The 24,428-nt window shown below is 44.4% G+C and overlaps 1 protein-coding gene across 1 annotated transcript in view; it reads left to right on the top strand.

The window, feature by feature from the left end:
• The first annotated feature begins 5,866 nt into the window (after nt 1-5,866).
• EIF2B5 (eukaryotic translation initiation factor 2B subunit epsilon) overlaps nt 5,867-24,428 on the top strand; it is a 70,847-nt gene continuing 52,285 nt past the window's right edge. The window contains exons 1-6 of the mRNA XM_085635611.1: nt 5,867-6,077; nt 7,618-7,742; nt 18,258-18,443; nt 19,882-20,059; nt 22,505-22,585; nt 23,046-23,123. Coding sequence (XP_085491737.1) covers nt 5,925-6,077; nt 7,618-7,742; nt 18,258-18,443; nt 19,882-20,059; nt 22,505-22,585; nt 23,046-23,123 — 801 coding nt within the window. The 5' untranslated portion in view covers nt 5,867-5,924. The remainder of the gene's footprint in view (nt 6,078-7,617; nt 7,743-18,257; nt 18,444-19,881; nt 20,060-22,504; nt 22,586-23,045; nt 23,124-24,428) is intronic.

Below are 24,428 nucleotides of genomic sequence, written 5' to 3'. Positions count from 1 at the left end.
TCCTCCCTGAGCCCTCGATGGAATACTGCCAACTGCTTTACTTCTGGCCAATCAGTTTCTGCGACTAAACGCCGGAAATCGTTCAGATACGCGATAAGATCGCGATTCCCTTGCCTCAGTTCTAGAAGATCTTTATCCGCCGACAGAGTGGCCGCCCGGCGGTTAAAGGTTTTCTCGAAATCCCTGATAAACTGGTCCCAATCATATAATAAGGGATCATCGCGTTTCACCAAAGGAACTGCCCATTGTGCTGCGTCCCCTGCCAAGTAAGAGATCAAAAAGGCTACTCTCGCATGATTGGAGGAAAAGGCCTTAGGTTTGCAAGAAAAGTGCAACATTATCTGCGTAAGGAACACTTGAACCTTACTCCCTTCTCCATGGAATCTTTCCGGGGTGGCTAAGGGGACTGGGGTGGGGATCTCTACTACTAAAGGAGCCGAATGAGAGGCTCCAGGGCTCCCGATACTAAAAGGGTTTCTTTGAATTCGGTCTACCGTGGCCTGTAATGCCGCGGTTTCCGCTCGGGAGGCAGCTAACTCTGTTTGGACTAACTGTAAGGCAACGAGGACGTTTTCCAACGTCGCCATTGTACCTATCAACCAACGCACAACCGGGAGGATAAGAAATCGTGGGCCGATTACTCTGTCGTGACCCAGAATCCTCAGGATCGTGCGTTGCTCAAAAGGGGTCCACCTCTCGACACCCTCAAGGTCTGATTAGATATTCACAGACTCAGTGAGGTGGTCCAGTGGGGGAAGGAAAGGATGGGGACAGCAGGGAGGGAGACCTGAAACGAGAAAGAAGAGAAATATCAGTACTCCCCTCCCTACAACTCCTTCTTGCTCAGTCCCTGCCCCTTCCCACTCCTAGCGCCCTGGCCCTACCTGTAAAGGAAAAGAATGCGCTGCGCTGGTTTGCACCTACAAGACGTAGGGAAGCCTTCTCTGAGATCTGAAAGAAAGATATAAAGTGGTATGAGAGTTGTCACCCACCCAAGGGCCTCACTCGCACTAAACTGACAATGGCAGAAGGGGTGGCAACGTACCATACACTAGAGGCTTCTGGCAATACAGGGGAGCGGATGAGCGAACCTCCAGCTCACTCTCAAACCCCTGCTACAATGACAAGAAAAGAAAACAGTTAGCCTTCTGGCCTAATGCCTAATCTCTGTCTCCGGAATCACACACTGGTTTTTTGCATACATATTAGCATTACTTCATGAGAACATGTTGGAGCATACCCAGCGTTGCAATGACAGAGATTTCAGCCTCAATAACAAAGTTTCCTGCTAGAACGGAATTCCTCTCGTAATGCAGGTCACATGAACTACGTCCTTTCTCCCCGCAAGAACCGGTTCGCCAACGCGGGAGAAAGGCGCACAGGGAGTACTGGGAAACGTAACCTCACGGAAACGATATAGGATAAATGTACTACGCCTTTTTCTCCCCGCAAGAACCGAGGAAATATCGGTTCGCCAACGCGGGAGAAAGGCGCACTGGGAGTACTGGGTAAACGTAACCTCACGGAAACGAAATAGGATAAATGTACTACGCCTTTTCTCCCCGCAAGAACCGAGGAAATATCGGTTCGCCAACGCGGGAGAAAGGCGTACAGAGATCACGGGGAAAAAGGAACCTCAAAGGCTACCAATGGTTGCTTCGCATGGAAACCCTCCTGGGAAACCGCCAACGAAGCAACGGAGAATACCACGAAGGTATGGCCACAATACCTGAGCTGAAGAAGTCCTCGGATTAGAAAGCGCGGTGCCACAAGCACCCTTACCCGCCTTCTGCTCGCTCTTGATTCAGCTCCCGGCATGGAGTAATCGGCACCGTGAAGGTGTCCCGGAAGCCCTATGTCTGCTTCCGCTACCGTGCGTCATGACGTCACCGCCGTCTGCAGCCCGCAAAGGCTCTTGGGGATTGTAGTTTCTGTATCTTTGGCAGCGCTCTCGCGCGGGTCGTCAGTGTTCCTTGGACCCTCCTGACATGAGCCCTGACACCTTCGTTCAGAAAGCACTAAACAGGCGCATGTTCCTCGAATCAGGAGGGCCCGATGGGGAGGCAGAAGTTTTGTTCATGGAGCTGTTAGGGCGTGGAACTCTCTTCCTCTCTACCTTAGATCCTTGCCTGATTTATTGTCCTTTAGAAAGGATCTCAAGACTTGGCTTTTTCTGCACGACTGATTCCCTTCATTATGGACCCCTGACAGGTTGATCCTCAGGACTTCTAGATAGCGCCAGGACACCTCCGGGTATTTGTCGCGCTTAATAAGTTTCAATAACATAACATAACATAACGAACCCCAGTAATCCCTGGGAAAAAGTGGCAGTGGACATCTTGGGGCCGGTGCTTGACAACCAGGGTATTCCCAAGTACATATGTGTGATAGTGGACAAATACTCAAAGTAGCCAGAGGTACACATTCAAGAAGAAATGGACACTGACACAATAATTCGATTCCTCACAACGGTATTCCTCAGGGAAGGCATCCCCAGAGCCATAATTAGCGACAACGGACCCCAATTTACTTCGGACAAATGGACCCGATTTGCAGAAAGAAATGGCATCCGACTCAAACATACGTCGGTATATCACCCTGCCAGCAACGGCCAAGTAGAAAGGTTCAACAGGGTGATAATGGGCTCCATACAGGCAGCCATCTCCAGGGGCAAAGACTGGGAAAAGGAGGTACAAGCACAGTATGGGCCTACCGCATCACCCCCACTAGCACGGGGTACAGCCTGTTTCAAATTTTACGTGGAAGGCAACCCTTCACCAAAGACAATTTTGCGTGGAAAGAGAAGACAATCACAAGCAAATGGTCTCCAGCAGTGGTGCAACACAACCTGGAGAAAGCACAGAAGATATATACAGAACATTACAACCGCAGAAAAAACATGAAAGAGACAGTTTTGGAAAAAGGGGAGTGGGTTAGAGTAAAGTTGGCAGTGCTCAAGAGAAAGGGAGACAGCAAATACTCCCCACCCCTAAGAGTGGAAGAGGTGTATGACCGAGCGGCGCTGCTCAGTGATGGAAATGTATGGTCCCAAGACCGCATGGCCAAATGCAACAAAATCCTACAGTGGCCCCGCGAGGACAAGGAAGGAGTGACATCACCAGAGGACACGAGGAACGAAATAGGAACTCCGAATGGAGAGAATGAAGAGAGTATGCCTGAAGATCATAACAGCGAGAGGGAAGAACGAGAAGGACCAACTATGGAAGAAAGGACCCGGGAAGTGGGCGAGAAAGGAGGAAGAGAAGGAAAAGGTACCCTAGAAGGAAGAAGGGGAAGCCCTGTCGCAGAAGGGGGTCGAGAAGGACACACTACCCCGGTAAGATGCACCTGAGTTGGGCGAGCGGTGGTGAGACCATCCAAGTTTAAAGACTATGAACTGGAGTAACAGACTATGAACTGGAACAACACTCTCAGTCATGTAATTAGTTTTGTGTGATATAAAAGGAGGAGATATGTAGTGTCGCGGTCTAGTAGACCGCGCACTACGTAAGCACGCAAATGCGCGTGGTGGCCATTTTGGAACGTTACTGCGCATGCGCGAGTAGCGCGAGACGCGCAAGGCGATATTACAGCGATCGGAGGCTTAGGCCCGGCGCTCTTAGGTGTTACCAGTACCTAACCAATAAAGAAAGGTTAGATCACTACTTTGGCTCCTGTCCTTCACTGGGGGGAAACCTACAACTTTACACAATGAGGCATGGCACCGACAGAGGAGAATGCAGAGTGAATTTGAAGACCTTTGGGTAAAGTAATAAAACATTGCTCAGTGGCCCCAGGGAGGTACTGGGGCCTCACGTGTGAATTATCCTAAGAAATATTTATATTGGAAATCAGCATGTTATCTTATTTTAATTTGTGAATTGTGCATGCACAAATGGCATACTGGTTAAACACAAGAAGCGGTATTATAAAGCATTGTGTGCTTTGTAAAACTGAAAGTGCTTCTTCAGTTATCACTGCTGAGTGTAGGTGCTCTATACCTCATCATACATGAACTTTTTCACTCACCCTTGCACACATGCATCCTTTCATACACCCATTGCCTCGTTCTTACATTCATCCAACCGCCCCTCACAGTAAAATAAACACACAAACTCAACAAGCACTTTCAAAAATACAACGAAAAAAATGAAAAGTCCCCTCTGTTTAGGTCTCGCCTGGCGTTAGCAGAGCACATGAGCTGCTCTCGCCGTGCGAGGGCCTTTTGGAAGTAATACGGATTCCAAAGCGTGCACGCAGACGGACAGAAGATGTGCACGCGTGGCGTGGGATTACACGTGACGTCTCTGCACAACGCATTCATGGCTCGCTTTCACTTGTTTCGCTAATTGCTATTATATTTGCTATTATTGCCCAATACTGACTTAACAAGCATTGAAAATGCAATAGGTCTCGCTTTTAATTAAGTCAAAGCCATTTGCTTTGCTAATTGCTATACAATACCATTAGCAAAGCAAATGGCTTTAACTTAATCAAAGGCGAAACCTATTGTATTTTTAATGCTTGTTTTTTTAGGTCTCGGTTCTAAAACAGTGCACATGCTCTGTCTCGAACCAAGATACGGTGTAACTAAATCATGGCTTTCTGCCAGGCCATAGTCTATTGAACCTTTACAAAGGAGGTTCCACTGCGTGGTAAGACATGTGGCTGGAGGGACTGTGGGCGCATGCAATTCTTTTTTTTTCTGGAGTTTTATATAGCGCAAATTTGATCCGAAGGTATCGGGTATCAGAGAGGTTTACATGAGCACCAGTTTTGTTACAGACGGCCGCATTCATTTTTGTTAGGCACAGGAAGATTAAGCGATTTGCCCAGAATCACAGGAAATTGAGAGTCATTGCCGAGACTCGAACCCAGTTCCCCAAATTTGAGGTTGACCACCCTAGCGGCTAGGCCACATCTTCTCCCCAGTTGATGATGGCATGCCTGCCGGTGGTTCCTGCTGAAATACTCTGGTATTGCCCTGCGCTGACCTCCTTTTCTTTCTTTTTGACTTTTTCTCCGTTTTTTTCTTTGTTTTACTTTGCTTCTGTGTTTGATGGGTTATGTCTGTTGCACATGCGCTATGTTATGACTGCTCGTTGTTTCTTTTCAAGGGATGTTTGCCATTGTGATTGCTCCTGCTTCGACGACTATGATGGGGTATTCTTTCAAATGGAGGGGATTGTATATATAGGGGTTGGGTGGTGTCGGTTGGGTAACAACGGGCTTGCCTGGCTTGGTGAATGTACGGCCGGTTTGCTCCGGGAATAAACAACTGGATATATCTTACTGAAGTTTCTTGTGATCCTTGCTGCGACTGAAGGTTACAATTTCCAGCATTTTCTACTGAATCCTACAATGTCCTACCTTTTTTTTGACTGAAGGTTTTGTTGCGCCTGAGGGACTGTTTTGTAAGAACAGGACTGACAAGCTAACTTTTACATTTTTATTAAACACATTTAAACCAAAAGAAGGAATTCAAAATCGACAGAAGCAATCTGGTGTCCTGCTCTAAAACTACATTGTCAACTTAAGCCAAGCAAATGGGAAAGGATAAATACAGGTCTTGCCTGCTCTAGCACGAATACAAAAACATTGGCAAAGCCTAAAGGTGTCAACATATGGCTAAAAAACATTCACATTTAACAATACTGCCAAAAGCTCATAGCTCTGCAGTTGCCGAGACCTATTGGCTTTGCCAATGCTTGTTTTCATTGTTTCACAGTACTAAGGGATGTGCTCATAAGACGTCCACCTTGTTGCCTGGTAACGCGTCACGCCATTCACGTCCTTCTTTTGTTTTTTTTGTCTGTATACTTGTAGTCTCTTTTCTCTGTCCACGGCACTCTGTCACTGACAGCAGATCCGCGTGGCCCTGGCCTTTGACGTCATCGCGCGTGGCCCTCCGGCTTCAGCTAGACATGGCGGCCACTGTAGCAAGTCGGGGAGGGAAGCGCACGAGTACCGGGGGCCGGGGCCCGGCTGAGCAGGAGGAGGAGCAGCCCCTGCAAGCCGTGCTGGTGGCGGATAGCTTCAGTCGGCGCTTCAGCCCCGTGAGCAAGGACCGGGCTCGGGTGAGTGGAGCTGGGACAGGAGGATGCCAGGCACATATGGTGGCGGGTACACAGAGCACTGAGTTTAATTGGGGATTTGGGCTAGAACTTTAGCTTAACGTGAGAGGGGCTGGGAGAAGTGAAGTCCTGGTTGGAGGAGCTGTGAGAGGCGCAGGAGATCCCGCCCAGACCTCTGCCTGTAGGAGATAAGGACTATTGCAAACTTAACCCTTAAGAGGCTATATGAGTTTGGGATTCTGCAGGGCACCTGGGCTACATTAAAGCTGCTCATTATACTACTAATCTGTAAACTTTAAGATGCTCAAACACAAGGGATGCTTTTGTTTGCGATGGAAGCTTGCGCTGCTGCCTACAATGTACCAGTTCTGTGTGTTAGAGAACCTTGAGCTGCTAACCGACCTCTACCCCTACTGTGTGTTAGTGAAGTACTGTATAGTCTGGTGGCTATACTACGATTGGTGTTGTGTTTACTTGTTTACACTTGCAATTCTTTGTAGACTTCGGCGCCTTTCACTATTTGCACCGAGAGTTTTGTCTCTGTAGCCTGCATTGGCAGGTGGTACCTCGCACAAAGCTTAACTGTGCAGGAGTTGTCTTGCAGCCACCAGTAGTGTGATGAATGTTTTGTCTACATCTTTTACATATTTTTTAAGAGCATACACTTAAATTATTCTGAGGCCAATATTTTAAATGTCTGACATGCTATGTTTTGTCTTTTTAACCCAAAAGCGCGCACACACACTTGCCTCAACTTGAATAACTGCATGGTCCTCTTGATTTCTTATTTGGTGCAACTTCACGCAAATACACTGATCCATGCGTCAGTGTGTAAGAATTTAGGGTTAGGAGTAAAGATGCTCAGCCTCGTGCTTGCATCTCTCCCCTACAGTAGGATGTTTTATGTATGCCTCTGGATGTGGTTGCCATTTACATTTTATGTAATATAGTTCTTATCAGACCTCTTTATATAAAGTGTTCACTTTTTTACTCTAATATGCTTCCAAAATGCCTGTATACCTGTGTTTCCAGAAAAGTAGCAGCATAATGTTATCATGCGTATATACTTAGTTAAGTAAATGCGAAAAGGAAGCACCGACTCTGCCCTCAAACCTTTGATGGTACATTAATTGATTTGAGTGCATTCTCTTCATATAATCAAATGGCTGTACCCCAAGAAAGCTACTTAAATGGACTACCCCTGCAAAGTTTAATGATTTGCTGCTCATTGATTGTACAGCTCTTGTTTACTATCCCATTATATAACTTGGAATACTTCTGGTGTAATCTCCACCCCCCCCCCCCCCCCCCCTACATCTTGATCTTAAGGATTTCATGATTATCCTATTGACTGCTGTCAAACCAACCTGTGAAATCCCTGAGATATGTGAGATTGCCTGCTTTGCACCTTAGTGCAACAACCAATAAAGAAACCATTGTCTGTCAGCTTTCTTATCTCTTCATGCCTGTTATCTCATTTACTAATCAAGGAATCCAACCATTCACATGATGTGCTCATTACATGTGTATGTTCTGCTTGCAGGTCCTCCTTCCGCTGGTCAATGTGGCATTGATCGATTATACGCTTGAATTCCTTACGGCTACTGGAGTCCAAGAGACCTTCATTTTTTGTTGCTGCATGAGCCAACAGATCAAGGAACATTTGCAGTAAGTAGTGCTTCTAGTACCTTCATTCTCAGTGTCATATTTGTCTTGATGATCATGTTTCCTCGCTGTTCCCCAGTGCTTGAAATGGGGCCAGAATTGGATGCAGTGACCCAGTGCTGTATGAGTGGAGATCCTTCAGAAATAGTTTTGTGGTTGTAAACCAGACATGTTCCTTTTCTCAATTATGTCGTACTCGAACGCATTCCTTTTGTAACTTAAGTAGAATCCATGCACACATGATTCATGAAATCTGCGCCTGATGTATATGCCTTCCATTAATTTGTGTACAGTGAAGTCTGACTAAGGTTTCCTATTCCCCACACGGGCAAGATTGCTTTTGATCCCTCTTTAAGGAACTGGTCTGCAACTTTAGGTTGGAAGCTGGCTTGACCTTTCCTTTAGTTCCATTCAGATGTCTGCAACTAGTTGACAGATACAGAGGTGTTGGCCTTGATAATTCTCAGTCCAGGTTTTGCCCGCTGGGATGTCATTGGCATCACACTTCTAAGGGATGACTGGAAGGGCTCCCTCATGGCCTCCTTTCAAGACCTTCGACAAACTTATTCCCTATCTGGAACACAATTTCACAAATACCTTTAATTACGGCATGCGTTAAGGGTGCATGTTCCCCCAGACACACTGATTCCAGAATTAAGTCCGTTGGAAGCAAAGACCATGATTAGGGCACTGGGTAAAGGGGGAGTGTCCCAGATATGTCACACACTTTTCATTAACACCCCAGACACCTTAGCGACACTCCAAGCATGCTGGGAAGGGTGGCTTGGTCCTATAGAAAATGCAGACTGGAAGGCGCCTTGATGGCCTCTAGGGTTCTGACAATGTCATCAGGTCTGTGCCTGGTGCAGACCTATTATTTGCACTGTCCATATCTGTCCCTCGACAGACTCTATTGGGCAAAATTGTTGCCCAGCCCCTCATGCTTTCGCTGCTGCCAAGCACCTGCGGATTTCTTCCATATGGCATGATCCTGTGATCGCATACAGCGATACTGAAGGAGAGTAACCGCTGAACTTGTCATGGCTGTGGGCCTAGAGTTTGAGCTCTCTCAGTTGGTGATATTACTGGGGTGCTGGAGGGAGTGGGGGGAATTTGGGCGGACCGGGCATTTTTGGGGACAGTCTTGTTGGTGGCCAAGCGAGATATCGCAGCCCAATCTGGCCCCCCTACGCTGGCACTGTGGAGAAGGGGGGTGGACTGGTGTGCCAAACAAGAGAAGGCGGTCTACGAGGCACTGGGTTGTCAAGCTAAGCATGCCAAATTATGGAGAAAGTGGTTTGAAGAGGGGGATATGGACTCACTTTAACAATACTCTTGGGAGGAATGTGTTTAAATGACTGTATCGGGCTCTTCCTACTTCCATTGTTAATGCCTGTAATGACTTGGGGGGCCTTGTACTGATTGCAATGTGACTTGTTTTAAAAGTACGGAAAACATAATAAATATGTTTATCAAAAACAGAATTCTAAGTCCCAGTTTATGCAGTTGTTTATTAATAAGAGGCTGAGTTGCAGGTTTTGGTTCAGCTAGTGTAAGGGAAACCGGTGTGAAGATGCAAGCTGTTTTCGAATCGGTTTGGCAGCTTCCAAAGGCTTTACATAGACACTTACACATGTTAGCTAAGTCTTACCCAAAAAGGAAGTTGTATGTATGTTTGTTATGTAATTTTAATGTGAAAGTGCAGAGAGCCATAAACGTTTGTCCCTGAGAACTGACTTGAGCTGTTTCTTTGAGAAGTAAAATCTAGACCTGAAAGTAGAGAAAATGTAAGCTGCTTTTTTCACCAGCAAGGGCGTATTTCTTGTACTTGGCAAGCACCCTTTGTAATATTGCATAATAATACATTTTGATTGAAGGAGAATCTGTCTGACGCAAGAAGGGAGGTTTTGTTGTGTTGGAGAGCACTCTAGAGCATTCGTGTGAGTAACTCCAGTTTGCGCAGGATATAGGATATTTCATCTGTCAGTGCATTTTCTGACTATTTGGAAGGGCTCGGTAAATGAAGGGATTATGGGAAATGTTTTTTGGTTCATCATTTCTGTATATTTTGGGGTTGGTCAAAAAAAATTGCTCACTGTGTAGGTGGTTGACATTATCCCATACCCAGAGGCACTGTATTGTTGTGAAAGAAGTTATTGGATTAGAATTAATACGTTTTTTGGGAAGAAAAGATTGAATGCCATCATATGTAGTTTGGATTTCATTGACAGGCAACAGCCAAGCAGAAAGCCTAACGTATTTAAGCTTATTTAACTTTCTGTTACCTTGTAATTTCTATTTCCAAGGCCTTAGTTGGCAGTTAGAGCACATAGGCCATCGTTTTAATTTAACATTCTCATCTTCTGAGTGGTCTAAATAAATTAACAATGGCATCAAAATCTGATGGTTAATTTTAATTTGTGCGACGCCTGTACTACGTTATTTATGAAACACACAAAAAGTGATGGGAGAAATGCTTGCAATTTGTGTAACCACTGGCAATCGCTAGGGGTAGCATCCCAACCCATCGTTCATTTGCCCATCATGCCACCTCAGTTTGGGCCCAGCCACGTGGAAACCAGTCTTGACCCTGCTCCAATAGGAACAGTCCTGCCCGAAATGCCAGACCAGGCCCTTCCTGAACCTGAGTACAAGCAACTCAAGACCGGTTTCACCTTGATTGTGAATCTTTTGTCCGCTGTAGCTTTATTCCAGTGGCACAGTTAGCACGGGACCCGCGTCTACGCATTCCCGTGCCACTTAGGGCAGTACATCAAACACACAAAAGGTGATGGAAATGAATGCTTGCAGTTTGTCTAACTCATGGCCATTGTTTATTTGCCCACCATTACTACATTGCCCTAATCTTTTCAAAGCATCGTTGTCTCACAGTATGTAGATGCCCTACTCTGCATTTGCCCTTTTGACAAAATCTGATTAGAGCTTATTTGATGGCAGAGTCATCCAAGAAACTTGATGGATGTGTGATACTCTTCACAACTTGGTGTTCTCTATCACCATCAAGTAGCCCCAGCTGGTGCCTTGTTAAAGACTTTGGTTCATAGCGGCCATTCTTGATAGTTCTCTTGGGGGGTTCTGTCTTCCACTGGAGACACATGAAGGCAAACGAGCTCGAGCACGCTGCATCCAGCACTTTTGAATCTGAATGGTCTATGAGCAATAATGGTTGAGCGATGATAATGGGATGTGAATAGAGTGAGGTCCAGAACTAGTCAAGGTGCTTGATAGTATATTGAGAACTGTATTTTTAAGGAATTATTTGGTACGGAGGGCAGAGTGCTCTTTATGGAATTGTTAAGGTGACATTGTCAGTAGATCCTTACCCCTGTCTTAGGAGAATAAAAACAGTGTGTGATGAACAAACATATTCCCAAAGACGGTTGAACAGGAGACATTGGTAGAAGGTGCAGTAGATGATCAGAAAGAATATTACTTTTAGTATAAGCACTATTTTGAAGTCTGTTCCCTAAAGATTTTTTCGTAACACGTGCCACAAAACATGTCAGCTGAAGTGTTTAGATCATATAGCACTTTTGGAAGACAAATGTGTCATGGAAAGAACTATTACTTTTTGCCTGGAAGTTAGTTAGAAGATTGGAGCAACGCATGATGAAGAAAACTTGTTTGAATAAGTGCAAGGTACTCTGAACTGACATGTTACTGTTCGATTATAACTAAAACTATCAAAAACGTTCTCTAAAAATAAACCTTGTCATGGTCATTTATACTCGCCCTTCCCCAAATCACAGAAATAAACTCTTACATCCTTTTAGATAACTATTGTTGGATTGAGAAAGATGATAAGGGGTTCTATCTTTCTCGGAGGGGTTGAGTATATGCAAGGCCAACGACGCGCACTTGCATTAGTGTGTGTCATTATATCATAAGAAGACTCCAATACTGAGATCTTTCACTGGAGAAGGTATAATCACAAACCACTATCTATGATCTCCTTCTTTTTGAAGATGGTCATCCTGGTAGTTTCGAGGCTACTGGGCCTAATTTACTATTGCATTCATGCTGCTGCTCTTTCCTGTCAGAAAATCCATTGTGCAACTTCATCTGACCCTGCATTGGCCTCGTCTTCAAGAACAACAGTTCACGAAATCCTCATTCTAAAATGGTGTTGAATGGCCGCTCTAAGACAACTGTCTTTGTCATAGGGCAGTCTTTCAAGCCATTCAAGTAACAAAAAACAACTCTTCTTGAGGTGGGGGAGTGAACTGCCTGGTCCTGAACTTCCGGGCCAGTGTAGGAAAGTGCCTCTTTTTGACATGGTCACCCCCACTTTATACCTGGTATCTGATGCAATTTTGACAGAAGTGCAGTAAGTGTAAGTCCCTAGTAAATGGTACCCCTGGTACCTAGGGCAGCGAGGCTAAACAGGGCCCCTAAGGGCTACATCATGTATTGTGCAGCCCTAAGAGACCCCTCAGCACCATCATGCAAACTTCCATTGCAGGCTGTGTGCCATGGTGCAGAGAAAAGTGAAGACGCAACATGACACACCTCCTGTGTGCCATGCCTTCAGACAAAGCATGCGGTATAGGTAAGTCACCCATAGAGCAGGCCTTACAGCCCTAAGGCAGGGTGCACTATACTACATGTCTGGACATATCTGCATGAGTAGATATACCCCTGTGATGTCTAAGTCGATTCTTAGATATTACAAGTGAACAGGGAAGCCATTTTTGAGAACATGTGCTGGACAGTGGTGTTTACGAGTTCCCCAGCTACATGATGTCTTCATTGAAACTAGAGATTTTTGGTAGCAAACATCTTGTATTAATAAGCCAACACTGATTCTAGTGGTGGATTTATTAACACATGCACCCAGAGGGCAGCTTAAAGGTGCCCCTTGACAACCTACCGACTACCAATGTACTTGCTAATTGGTGCAGACCAGGCTGCCACCACAGATAGGTTTCTGAACCCCTGCAGGTGAGAGTCCGTGCTTTTTGAGAGCAGAAACAGTGCTTGATCCTGCAGGATGTGTTGTCACCGAGAAGTGATCAGCATATCGAGGCAGGAGGCTTCCAAGTTCTCTGTCGCCTTTGATATGCGACCCAAGGCATCCCCAGACAGAGGAAATGCCAACCCCTGGCCTGGGCCCATTTGGTACCAGGACAGGCAAGAAAATGAGCTAATCAGGAGGCGTGTTCCCCCTTAGGCTAGTTCCACCCCCTTAGGCTAGTTCCACCCCTAAGGGGGGTTACCTGAGATGAACCCAGAACTTAGAATTTCACCATCTTGTTTTGGCAGAATTGGGCTCACTGGCTCAGGGTTATGCCCACTCCCCACAAAAAGTGGTTATATAGTGGGCGTAGACACCCTAAAGGTAAGTAGCCAATTGGCTACTACCTGCCACTCCCCATAATGCCACTTAGTTGAGTATTTGGGGGCACCCCTGATGCCAGGAAACTTGATTAGACCGATTCAGAAGAAGGGGCCAAAGAAGAGTCGCGAGAACTGAAAACTTGGTGTGGACTTTTGGCGCTAAACCCTGCCTGCTTGCACCAGTCTCGACAATCGTGACCAGTGACTCGTCCTGCAGCTGAACATCTTCCAAGAACCCCGGGAGACTGCCAGCCCTTCGCAATTTGCCAGCAATCTTCTTGAAGTATCCTGCAGGGAGGAGCTACTCCCCTGCAGGCACCGAAGAAGCAAAGTCCAGTTCGAGTTGCAGTTCCTTGGCCAGCCCGATGCTGCAGCCCCCCAAGAAGGGGTACCTGTGCTCCTGAAGGCTAGATTTGTCCCTTCATCGAGTCTGAGGACACCATGACCAACCGGAGCCGTACAGGACCAATACCTGGTGTACCAGACCCATTGCAGCAAAGAGATCCTGTGAGAGTCCGGTACGACTCCAACGAGTAGCTCGGGAGCTACTGGTAGCTCACCAGTACCTTCAAAGTAGCTCTCAAAGGAGAAGTCAAGGTCCGTATCTAATTCAGAGAGTAGGTGCCTATTAAAGAAGGCAGCACTGCTCATCTCAAGACCCTCAGAGTGACAGCCAGCTAAACCTATGGCAGTAACTCATACTAACACGCAAGCACACAGTATGTCGGCCTGTAGGGCCTCCCACATGACTGTCTGTATCCAATCTCAATATAACTACGCCACAAGGAGACTGATCATGTTGTAGTCCCTGCTTTATCAGTCACAACATGTGCATGAACAGTGGACCTTAAAATAAGTATGGCAGCAGTAGCCTGAGCAGTAATCGGCGCTTACGCACCAAGGTGTGGGACTGCAGGAGTCACAGTGAAAATGTGTCAGTTGGGTGCAGGATCCGCCCAAGACCAGAGGAGATCAGGGCATGACCCAGACCGGAGCAAATTAAGAGACTCTTTAGTATTTATGTGCATCCATAATAAACACTATTGCTTCCTGAAAGCTACGCCTGGTGTCAAGGGCCAGCAAAGGTGTATGGTAGCCCCCATCATAAGGGTGTTATCTCTGGCATAGTTTTTGCCATTCCTGGCAGGATAGTGCCAATAGCATAATAATGGTCATCCTTATGTATTTGGGGTATTCTTGGTCTAGTTGTGGTTCACTGGCAGCCATCATTGACATACTAAGAGCATGACTCCCTTTACCTATTCCTGGCATAAGAATGGTCATGACTGGTATATGGTCTCTGCCCGGACCCATATGGTTTCCAGCCTTGGCACAACTGTGGCCCTAGTATAATGGTGGGCATTACTGGCATAATGCAGGCACCGTGGTGCTATGGTTAGCATCCCTGGCATATGACTGTAATCCCTGGGTATTCAAAGCAATCTGTCCATTAGAGGCACTTGTATATGGGACTAATTGATGAAAATGACAAGCTGATGTTTTGGGATTGTGCACTTTCTAAAAATAAAAACCGATATTTCAAAGCCAGTTTTTGTTTTCAAAAGTGGGTTTTCTTTTGAGTTAATTTACCCACAGTAGAAAGTTATACCTGATAGAAAAATTTGCATTTTCAGAAACTGATGAATGATTATTCAAGCTGAGGTGGGGAGACCTCCTGCTGTGCTTATGTCTTTTGTACTACAGCGAATGTCAAGATTTGAATGTTGCTTCATAAGTCAGCTGGAGGCATTTTATATTGATGGAGTTTTCCCCGGAATGTCCGCTGGTAATTGCGCCTGGAATACTTGGGTGGTCACTACTGATAATCCTATTTAGGGTGGTTATAGTGTAGTCACTATTTTACAGTTATAAAATTTGCTAGTAGCTCGGAAAGACTTTCCTTGAGCAGAAGTAGCTCTCACTACAGAAAAGGTTGGAGACCCCTGCACTGTATCGAGACCGTGCAGCCATTGAGGGATGTCAGCACCACAGAAACCCACTTCAGGAGTGGCCCAGCAGTCCTGATCTTTGCACCCTCAACCAGCGAGACCGACCACCGTGAGGACCTAGGACACACAGAGCCCAGCCGACCTATCCACTCTGCACCTGAGTGCCCCAGCCCGGGTATCAATGAACCGGCTGTGCCCCCTTTCTCCCAGGACCCTTGTGACCTGAGCCCCCATTGGGAGCTCCCAGACTTGTCCCCAAGTCACCCTCTGCAGCCTGTTTCTAAGAGGCACCCCCTTTCTTTCCACCGGCGTAGCGCTCATAGCTACCAACTTAATCAGCATTTCTGCACTCGGATGCCCCAGGGCAGGTAACCGGTAACTGCTGGTTGTACTTTGGACCTTGGCCCCCTAAGTCCTTATGAGACCCACACAAACCGACTGTAAATAACTATGCAACATATCCCCTTTCTCCCATAGGAAAGCATTGCTGCATAAAGATGCATTGAATTGAACAATTTATTTACCTGTAAAAATTCATATTTAAAATAGTGCTTACTTGATAATGAAGTTCTTGGTATCAAAATGTATATAAAAATCTGAGTTATTTTTAAAAATTGGTCTCTGATTTATTCTTGTGTGTCTTTCAAATTCAAATAACTTTAGTCGATCTGAATAAAAAACATAGATCATAAAAGTACACACATTAAAATAATTTTCAAACAATAAAATCTAGGGGGTAGTAAATATACAAGGTATTTATACTGAAAACTCTTGTCAGTAGCAATTCACATTTGACCGTTCCCCATAAACCAAAGTTTAAGTAATTAGTGCCACCGACCAATAAAATAAACACAGTGCGAATTCAAATACCCCGGTTATCTAAAAAGGTCCCATAGTATAAACAAATGGGGAGATAAATTACACATAAATTAATCTCACAGCTATTATAGAGCAATAAAAACCAGTTTAAATATATATACTACTAGAAAAAAAGTCATCATTAACTCCCTACTAATGACTCTTATGTTCAGTTCTCTTAAACACGGGGTATAACTAAATCGTACACCTATCCAATAAAATGGACACAGTGCAAATTCAAGCATCCCATTTCCCTGCAGAAGGTTCAAGATACAAACAACCAGGAATTCATTTTATATAAGAACAACCCTCACAATCATAGGGAACCATAAAAACTAAATGTGAATGAATTCATCGTGAAAAAGACCTACTACTTAAAGGTCTTCTTTCAGCAGATTAAACTAAAGAATCTAAGAGTAACAGCAGCAGGGTAGATGGAGAAATAGGGCCATATGTATCAAGCCTTTTTCCCGTTTGCAAACGGGCAGATTCTCAGAATCGGCCCGTTTGCGAATTGTAAACAGCCTTTTGGGATGTATCTTCCCAAAAGGCCATCACAAAATAGAGAATTGCAAAATGTGTGATTCTCTATTTTGCGAATGCATTTAAGGAATTGCAAATTGCGATTCCTTAAATGCAGTTCTGGAAGCACCAGAAATTTACTATTTGGCCTTAAGGAATTGCAAATTACCACCAACTTCAAGTTGGTGGTAATTTGCGATTTTCTTTAAAACGGCACTTTTTTGATTTTCTAAAAGTGCCATATGTCGCCCATACATGCCCTTAGGGCATGTATGTGTGCAAAATGTGCACACATGCATACTTCAGGTGTGCCACAGGGTGTCCTTTTGGCACCCTTGAAATTGCATTCTCAATTTGCGATTCTCTAATTGGTAATTCCAAACTTGAGGATGTCTTCGCATTCATTCTTATGGGCCTCCTAGCCCATAGGAATGAATGGGAAGGTATTCCTTAATTGGGAATCTCAATTTGCGATTCGCAAATAAGGAATATGTAGGATTCGCAACGTTTTTAGCAAATCCTACATACATTGCATTTTGCGATTCTCTAATTGCGATTCGCTAAAAATCGCAATTTGAGAATCGCAAAACTCTTTTTTGATACATATGGCCCATAGTATCTACAGGTCCCAATTATAAGAACTGTCTCCTTCGCCTGCAGGCCCAGAGAAATGAAGCTACAGCAAAGCAGACAAAGGAATCGTTTAGCTTTTTAAAAAAATATAGAGCTGGGTGACACTGGCCAAAATTTATAACGCTTTAAGAGCTGTACAATAGATCTAACTCTTTGTTCTTTACAAAAAATTACAGAAAAAACAAACATGCAGGTCAAATTGTCTCTGCGATAATTTCTCTGAGCAAAGTGACAGATCTTTAAAAGAATACTTCTTCTCATGGAAGCTCCGCATCAGCGGAATTAAATTAGCACAGTGCCTCAGAAGGATAAATCTATGTTGTGAATTTCTTACACTTGTGTGTCTCTCATATATTTCCTCTGTGAGTACAACAAATGCTTAGCACTGCTCTGATCAGCCTAATCTGCTCTCCCAATCTACCACAGAAGCGAGCATTTAGTGTTATCGTTCTTGCTTCTGTAAATCAATAAGGGTTGCCTGGACTCTTTACACACAGTACCTCGTTTTGGTCCACAATATTACAAGCCAGCTTCCTACTGTCAGTGGTTGAGACACATGTAATTTCACATGTACCGTCTCTAGAGCTGAAAGCCATATAACTGGATCTGAAATTGTTTCTTCAGCGTTTACTGGAATAATTGACATTTTCACAGACCTAATTGGGAGGGATAAAGACTTGCATACTTTGTCAACTACATGTTCACTTGTAGGACGTGGTGGTTCAAAACATGGTTTTCCCTAAGGCTAGTCATTCGCAACAGAAGGTCAACATTTAAGAGGATACCCTGACCAGGGTACACCATGCTTGTCAGAAGTGGGTATTGTTCAGCTATAGCCATAGTGAGGGCATGCCAGTAGAACTGCATCATTTGCATACTGCAGGAGGGTTATACACCTTCAGCGCAACCAGGAAGTATTTGCTGGAGGTAGCAAGAGAGCATTTTCTAACCTAATGAATACATTTTGAATAAGTTGTGATGACAGTCTCATGACTGGCTCCTCACAGGGTGCTAAATAAATTTGTCAATGCTCTCTAGCTCTCCTTTTGGTCTGCAAGGATGATCTTGGCAGGTTTACAGCTCGCACTGTGTAAGATAATTCCACATGGCTGCGATGCCTTGTTTCCAAATGCGGGTTCGGGTGACCATCAAGATAACCAGCATGTATTGTACTTGCCTTTCCTTATCTTTCTTGCAGGAAATCAAAGTGGTGCCGCTCAACTTCACCAAATGTGGTGCACGTGGTGACCTCTGAGCTGTACCGATCACTGGGCGATGTCCTGAGGGATGTGGATGCCAAATCCTTGGTGCGTTCTGACTTTCTGCTAGTTTACGGCGATGTGGTCTCCAATATCAACATCTCCAAAGCTCTGGAGGCGCACAGGTAAAGACTTGTTACTTCTCACAAATTGTCTGTATTTCCAATGTATACCGTGCCAAACCTCATAAACTCTTGGAACTGAACAATGTATTCAGTGTGTGGGCAGTACCTACAACGCTTGTTAAAGTGAGGCTTGATGCCACTGTTCCTAGAGTGGGACAACTTGTACCCTTTCTGAGATCAGGGCTGCATGAAGCAACCTTTCTGGGGTGGGGCTGTGCACAGCCTTTCCTAGAGTCAACACTCTCTTAGAACAGTACTGTGCACATCTTCTGTTAGAGCAGAACAGCAAAAAGTCTGCCATAAAGCAGAGCTGTGCTTGGTATTTGTTAGAAGAGGGGAGTGAGTAGGCCTAAAGAAGACTAGTACATGTTCTTGATTCACAGAAAACTTAGTTGTAAAGCCATCATTATTTAGATTTGTAGAGTTTCCAAGAGTCAGGGATGTGAAAATCTAACAAATGTTTTTATTGGGATCTTGGAGTCATGTCAGTTTGTGAAGTACAGGTTTACCCAGTTGGCCAACAGGGGTAGAAACTGGTAAAATGTAACCATACCAGAATAGCTTTAGTTGATAGTGTGCTTTGTAGTGAGACTTCTCTTTCAGACATAGTTTGGACATACAAAGCAGTTGAGCACAAAGCTTCTTTTTCCTACAGTCTTTGCTAGTCAGTAAGTACCAATTTTAGACAATAAAATGTCTTAAACACAGCTTTTTTTGTAATTTCTTTTTGCTTGGATTGGTAAGCAGTATCAGTTTGCCGCATTTCGGTGTATAATGCTGCTTTTGAAAAAGTCAAATAGTTCGAGCATGCAAGTCTAGATCTTGGTGTCGCATGTTTATGCATAGGGGCACAGATAGCTACAGTTACTTTAGCTAAGGACTACATACATGCAGTAACCATGCCTTGGAAGAGAATATCTTCAAGACAACGAGAGAGCCACTTCTCACCCCAATACAGTGTCCAAAGCGCAAAAACAAAACATCAGGGAACGAGATCTGTCCTGGGTGTAAGGCTTGTTATAAATGGCACAAAAGGTACGCCATTTTTCTTTTATAACGTGGGAGTATTTAATATCTTTATTACAAAATATATCCACATAAAATAGCGTAGGCTGGTATCGCAGGCATTTTCACCATAAGCATGGAAAGAGACCCAGGACCCAAACGTGTTGTTACTGTGTTCCTGGTAATTTTACATCTTTGGTAATAGTTGTTTGTAGCATAAGCTGTTCGTCTTCTCGCTTCATTACTGTGATTATCCTTTTCAAGCATTGAGCTCCTTAACTTATCATTGCACACCGGTGCAGAAAGGTTGCTACGTCAAAACTTTTGGCTTTTTTTTCTAAAGGATCACACCATCAGGCCATTGAGTGTGTTTGATTTTGGGGTTAATGTCCTTTCATACAAAATTTGGTAATTCTTTCCTCTTATTTTTTAGGACTCGCCGTAAGGTAGACAAGAATATTTCAGTAATGACTATGATATTTAAGGAGGCTTCACCAGGTCACCGTACCAGGTGCCAGGAGGATGATGTCATCACTGCCATGGATAGCAATACATGCCGTGTGCTGCACTACCAAAAAACTCGTGGACTCAAGCGCTTCGGCTTCCCCATGGTCAGTACTAAATACACGAGAGTGGAGCTGTAGTGAGAAGATTCAGAGTCACGGGTGCAGAAGGGGAAATTACGTAGGTTGGGATCTTAGCTAAGCCAACGCCTGCGATATGTTTTAAGACCCAGAATTCTGAGACCCAATTCTGTAGTTTGAAAACTTGTAATGACCTTTACCAAAGTTATCTGAATTGAGTCTTAGTACATATAAACAGCCTTTTGATGAATTTGGCACCGCGCCATACACTGTGCTCGCCTACCCTGCCAACTTAGGGGAAACAAAGCAAAAACAAAGGGACCTAAAGAACGATGATGGATTAAACCCAGATCTGTGACCGGGGGTGAGTGTCTGAAAAGTTTCAGCGCTCTGTCTATCATCTCTTTGTGTTTAGTTTGTTTGCCCTAAGATGGCAGGGTATGCTCAGACGTGGGTCCCTTGCTCACTTTGCCACTGGATTCAAGCTAGCCTGGCTGATGAGGGGTGTTACCCCGAAACTGGTCCCAGGATGCTTGTTTCTGGTCCAGGGAAGATCTGGCTTGGCAGTTCGGGCTGGACTGTTCCCATGAGGAACAGGGTCAAGACTGATTTGCATATAGCTGGGTCTGAACTGGGGTGGCGAAGTGAGCCAAAGAACGATGATGGATTCAACCCACATCTGTGACTGGGGGGTGAGTGTCTGAAAAGTTTCAGCGCTTCGTCCATCATCTATTTGTGTTTGCTTAGGCAGTATTGGATGTCATGTATGTAGACCAGCTATATGACGCAGGCCAGGTTATAACATTTAAAGAATGTAATCAAACATACAGTGTACCGAAAAGTTCTTTCTCCATTATAACTAACCTGCAACCAAAATTCTTATGACTTGGGGGCACAAGACATAAGAATTGCTGACAGACTGGGCACCCTGGACTGTATTAGCCAAAGGACAGGGTCACAAAGCAGTCCAGCTGCTCTATAGGGCCTTCACCAGATATATATCTGTGCTGGGGGAGTAAGTAAATTTGGGCCCACTGGGAGGAAGACCTACAGATACCCCATCCGGGTATAGATTGGGCCAACGCAAGGGAATTTGTAAGCCGATTGTCTAGAAAAGCTTGATTCAGATGCATCGAATTTGGTTTTCTCAACCAGACTCCAACATACCTTAAACAAAACAAAAGCTTTACCAAAACACTCAGTGCACCTTCCCCAGTTGTAGGAATTGCAACACAGGGTTCTTACACTTGGTAAGGGCTTGCCAGGCCTTGGAAACTATTGAACAGGGGTCTCAGTTACACTATCTACCCTAATGTGAAAGGCAGGAATCTGTGCTCCTAGAGTCTGGTTTGATGGGATTGATGGCATGCCCCAGACACCTGAAGCCCAAATGTAAATTTTATAGATCTGACTGTTTTGTTGGCAAAGAGTCAAATAGCGCTTTTGTAGACTGTGGCTAAGCGTCCTGCAATATCACGATGGGTTGTAGAAACTAATTGCTGGACACGATACAGAAATTAGGGTATTTAGGAGAGCCAGTAGGACAGGGGGGACACACAATTATTGATGAGTAGGAACTCCCTGCTCATGCGAGTCCCTATGGGGACTCTGCAGACATCGTGGCATTTCATATGCAAACTCATTAGAGCCACTAGGTTACTCACATCCATTGCACTACAATGAATTTCTGAGTGAGAAAGAACAAAAACTACTGGAAAGCAACACAGGGGTGACCAGAGACTGACCAGCGAACAAGGTGTGAATATGCGCACACCATGGGAGCAGTAAGTCATTGTTTTTTGGGGGGTTCTGATTATTTTATTTTCATCTTCATGTTTCTTATGTTTGGAATTTTATAATGGATGTGGCTGCTAGAGGAAAAGTTAGGTTGAAACTTGGTAATTTGGAAAATTTCAGATTGTGTATGTGGGTAGAATACAAGCCGGCCTGTAATACTGCTGCATGGATAAAAAAAATCAATAAAAGAAGAAAAAAAAAAAGAAACCAGGGACATACAAATGACTTGGCACAACTCGTGCAACACAGACTTTTGTTGAAAAGCTAATTTTCCTAATTTTTGCGTACATATCTAGTTCAGACACTAATGCCAAATTCTGAATGACCAAAAGGCTGCAGAACTGGTAATCTCCAAAATGGAAAACTTATGAGAAACTGTTTCAAAGTGGGAGTTTATCTGTTCCTTGTTGTGATCCACAAATATATTACTTTTACATTGCTTGTAGTTGTGGTCTGAGCATTTTAGCTCACTACTGGTAAATTAGCCTTTCCCGCTCGCTATGTAGTTTACTATAGAAACCCAAGAGAAGTGGAGCTGGTGTCCATGATTTGATGATCAAACTGGCACATCAATATGTAGTTGAGGGCCCAGACAAGAGTCCACAATGGTTGAATTCGAAGTATGTTATCTTTTTATATATGAGACACTTACAATATTCATTTTTTGTTTTCTAGAGTATATTCCATAGTGGAGCCGGAGAAGTGGAGCTGCGCCATGATTTGTTGGATTGTCATATAAGCATCTGCTCTCCGCAGGTGAGAAATCCCTGGTTGGGGCACCAGTCTATAGGGACATTGAGTTGGTTCTTTTATGTACTTAAAGTGGTGATGGGGACGGGAGGAGGTCTTTCTGAAGGTAATGGCATACTTACAATTTTCAGGAGGGAAGCAGGTGGTTAGCGTCTATGGTATGCAGTAGGTTGTTAGTAGCAGCATCAAAGAACCAAGCATTGGGGCCGGAGACAGCGAAGGACAAACCCATAAAATTGCAGATAACTATGCTGCCTGCTCTGAAATGGGTTATTTAATCAGCTGCCAAAATAAGGAGTATGGAGTCTTTACTTGCAGACCACAGTGTTGCTGTAGTGGGGATGCCAACTCTTTGAGTTGCATTAGCGACCGTCCTAAATCACTGGTTCTTCCTGTGAGTTAAAAAAACATGAAATGTCACTTTTTTAGAATGACCCGTATACCCTTTGCACCTTTTCTTATACAGGTAGCTGAGCTGTTCACTGATAACTTTGATTACCAGACGCGGGATGACTTTGTACGAGGGATCTTGGTCAACGAAGAGGTAAGTACTATTTTTGTTGTGCTCCTTTGCATGATATAGAGTAGGCCTGAATGCAGTAATTGGAGGATGCTTTCTCAGAGATGTTTGTATAGCAATGCATCTCCAGCAAGCTGGTGATCATCTTTAGATTCAAGTACTTGGCTATCTTCACACAACATGCTGGTTGTTCCAAAAACCTGGAGCACACACCTCCTAGCCTCTGTACTTTATTATAGTGAAGCGCATGAAATGGGTCCTGAGACCTTGAGCAGGACTCGATAATACAGCACAAGAAGGTCACTTAAAAGGTAAGACTTTGAGACTTGACGAAAGGCCATAAAATCTGGATTAAGTGAATATCTGGTTGAAGAGAATAACACAGATGTGGAGGAGCTGCAGAGAATACCCGTTTGGAAACCCGGTTCCTGGGGTTTCAGGGCAGTTGTAGGTTACTGAGCTTCTTCGGGAATCCTTTACTATGCCTGTGGCATGCAGTATTACTGGACCCTGGACAACAAAGTACTACCCTTTAGTGCATGACTCTCTCATGGTAGCTAAGCACAATGGTCCGAGGATTACTCATGGATTTGGGGCACGTTAAATATCTGGAATACATTATGACTTTTTAATATCAATTAATAATTGTGTGTTCAGAAGGTGCATTACTTTAAAGGAGAAAGGTACTTTATTGCACACAAGAAACCTTTACATAATCAAAGAAAACAAGACCCCTCTATTTCATTTTCCAGGTTTTTGTTATGTGCCTAAGCACTGAGCAAAGAGTTAAAATCAGGGGCCTGTGACAAATGTTTTTTAGTGGGCTCATTATGTCCTTGTTCCAAAAGTACAGTCAGTCAAGGTTGAAAGCTTTTAAGAGTAGGCTTTTTTCTAGACCTGGGTCACCAAATACTGTCATTCAATGCACAAGTAAAAACTGAAGACAGTGTAAGTGCAGGGGAAGGCTACTGGCTCAAATTCAACCCTCCCCAGAACCACTAGGCAGATTTGGATGTGGTTTGTGGTTCTGAACTTGGGGCCCCCTACTCCACCTATCTGCCTGATGCCCCAAGCTGCAGTTTGAAGCTGAGATATTCCTCAAAGTCTTTGGATGCAAGTGGAAGACGCGCACAATCTTTCTAGCAGTGCATCCGGAGGTCAGCGTTGAAACAGGTTCATCAGCAGACATATTAGGTGATGACTTCCCTTGCACAGATGATGATAATTGCATCAGTATTCTCAGCCAACACCTTAGTGACCTTGTATCCTGATACAGCACCGTTCTCGCCACAACTCCCGGCAGTCCTCCCAGGTATATGGGCTCCTGAA

Source organism: Triturus cristatus, chromosome 11, assembly GCF_964204655.1.
Source record: "Triturus cristatus chromosome 11, aTriCri1.1, whole genome shotgun sequence".
Taxonomy (NCBI): Eukaryota; Metazoa; Chordata; class Amphibia; order Caudata; family Salamandridae; genus Triturus; species Triturus cristatus.
The sequence above is the reverse complement of the archived record's forward strand: the minus strand, read 5'-3'. Positions and strand labels throughout refer to the sequence as shown.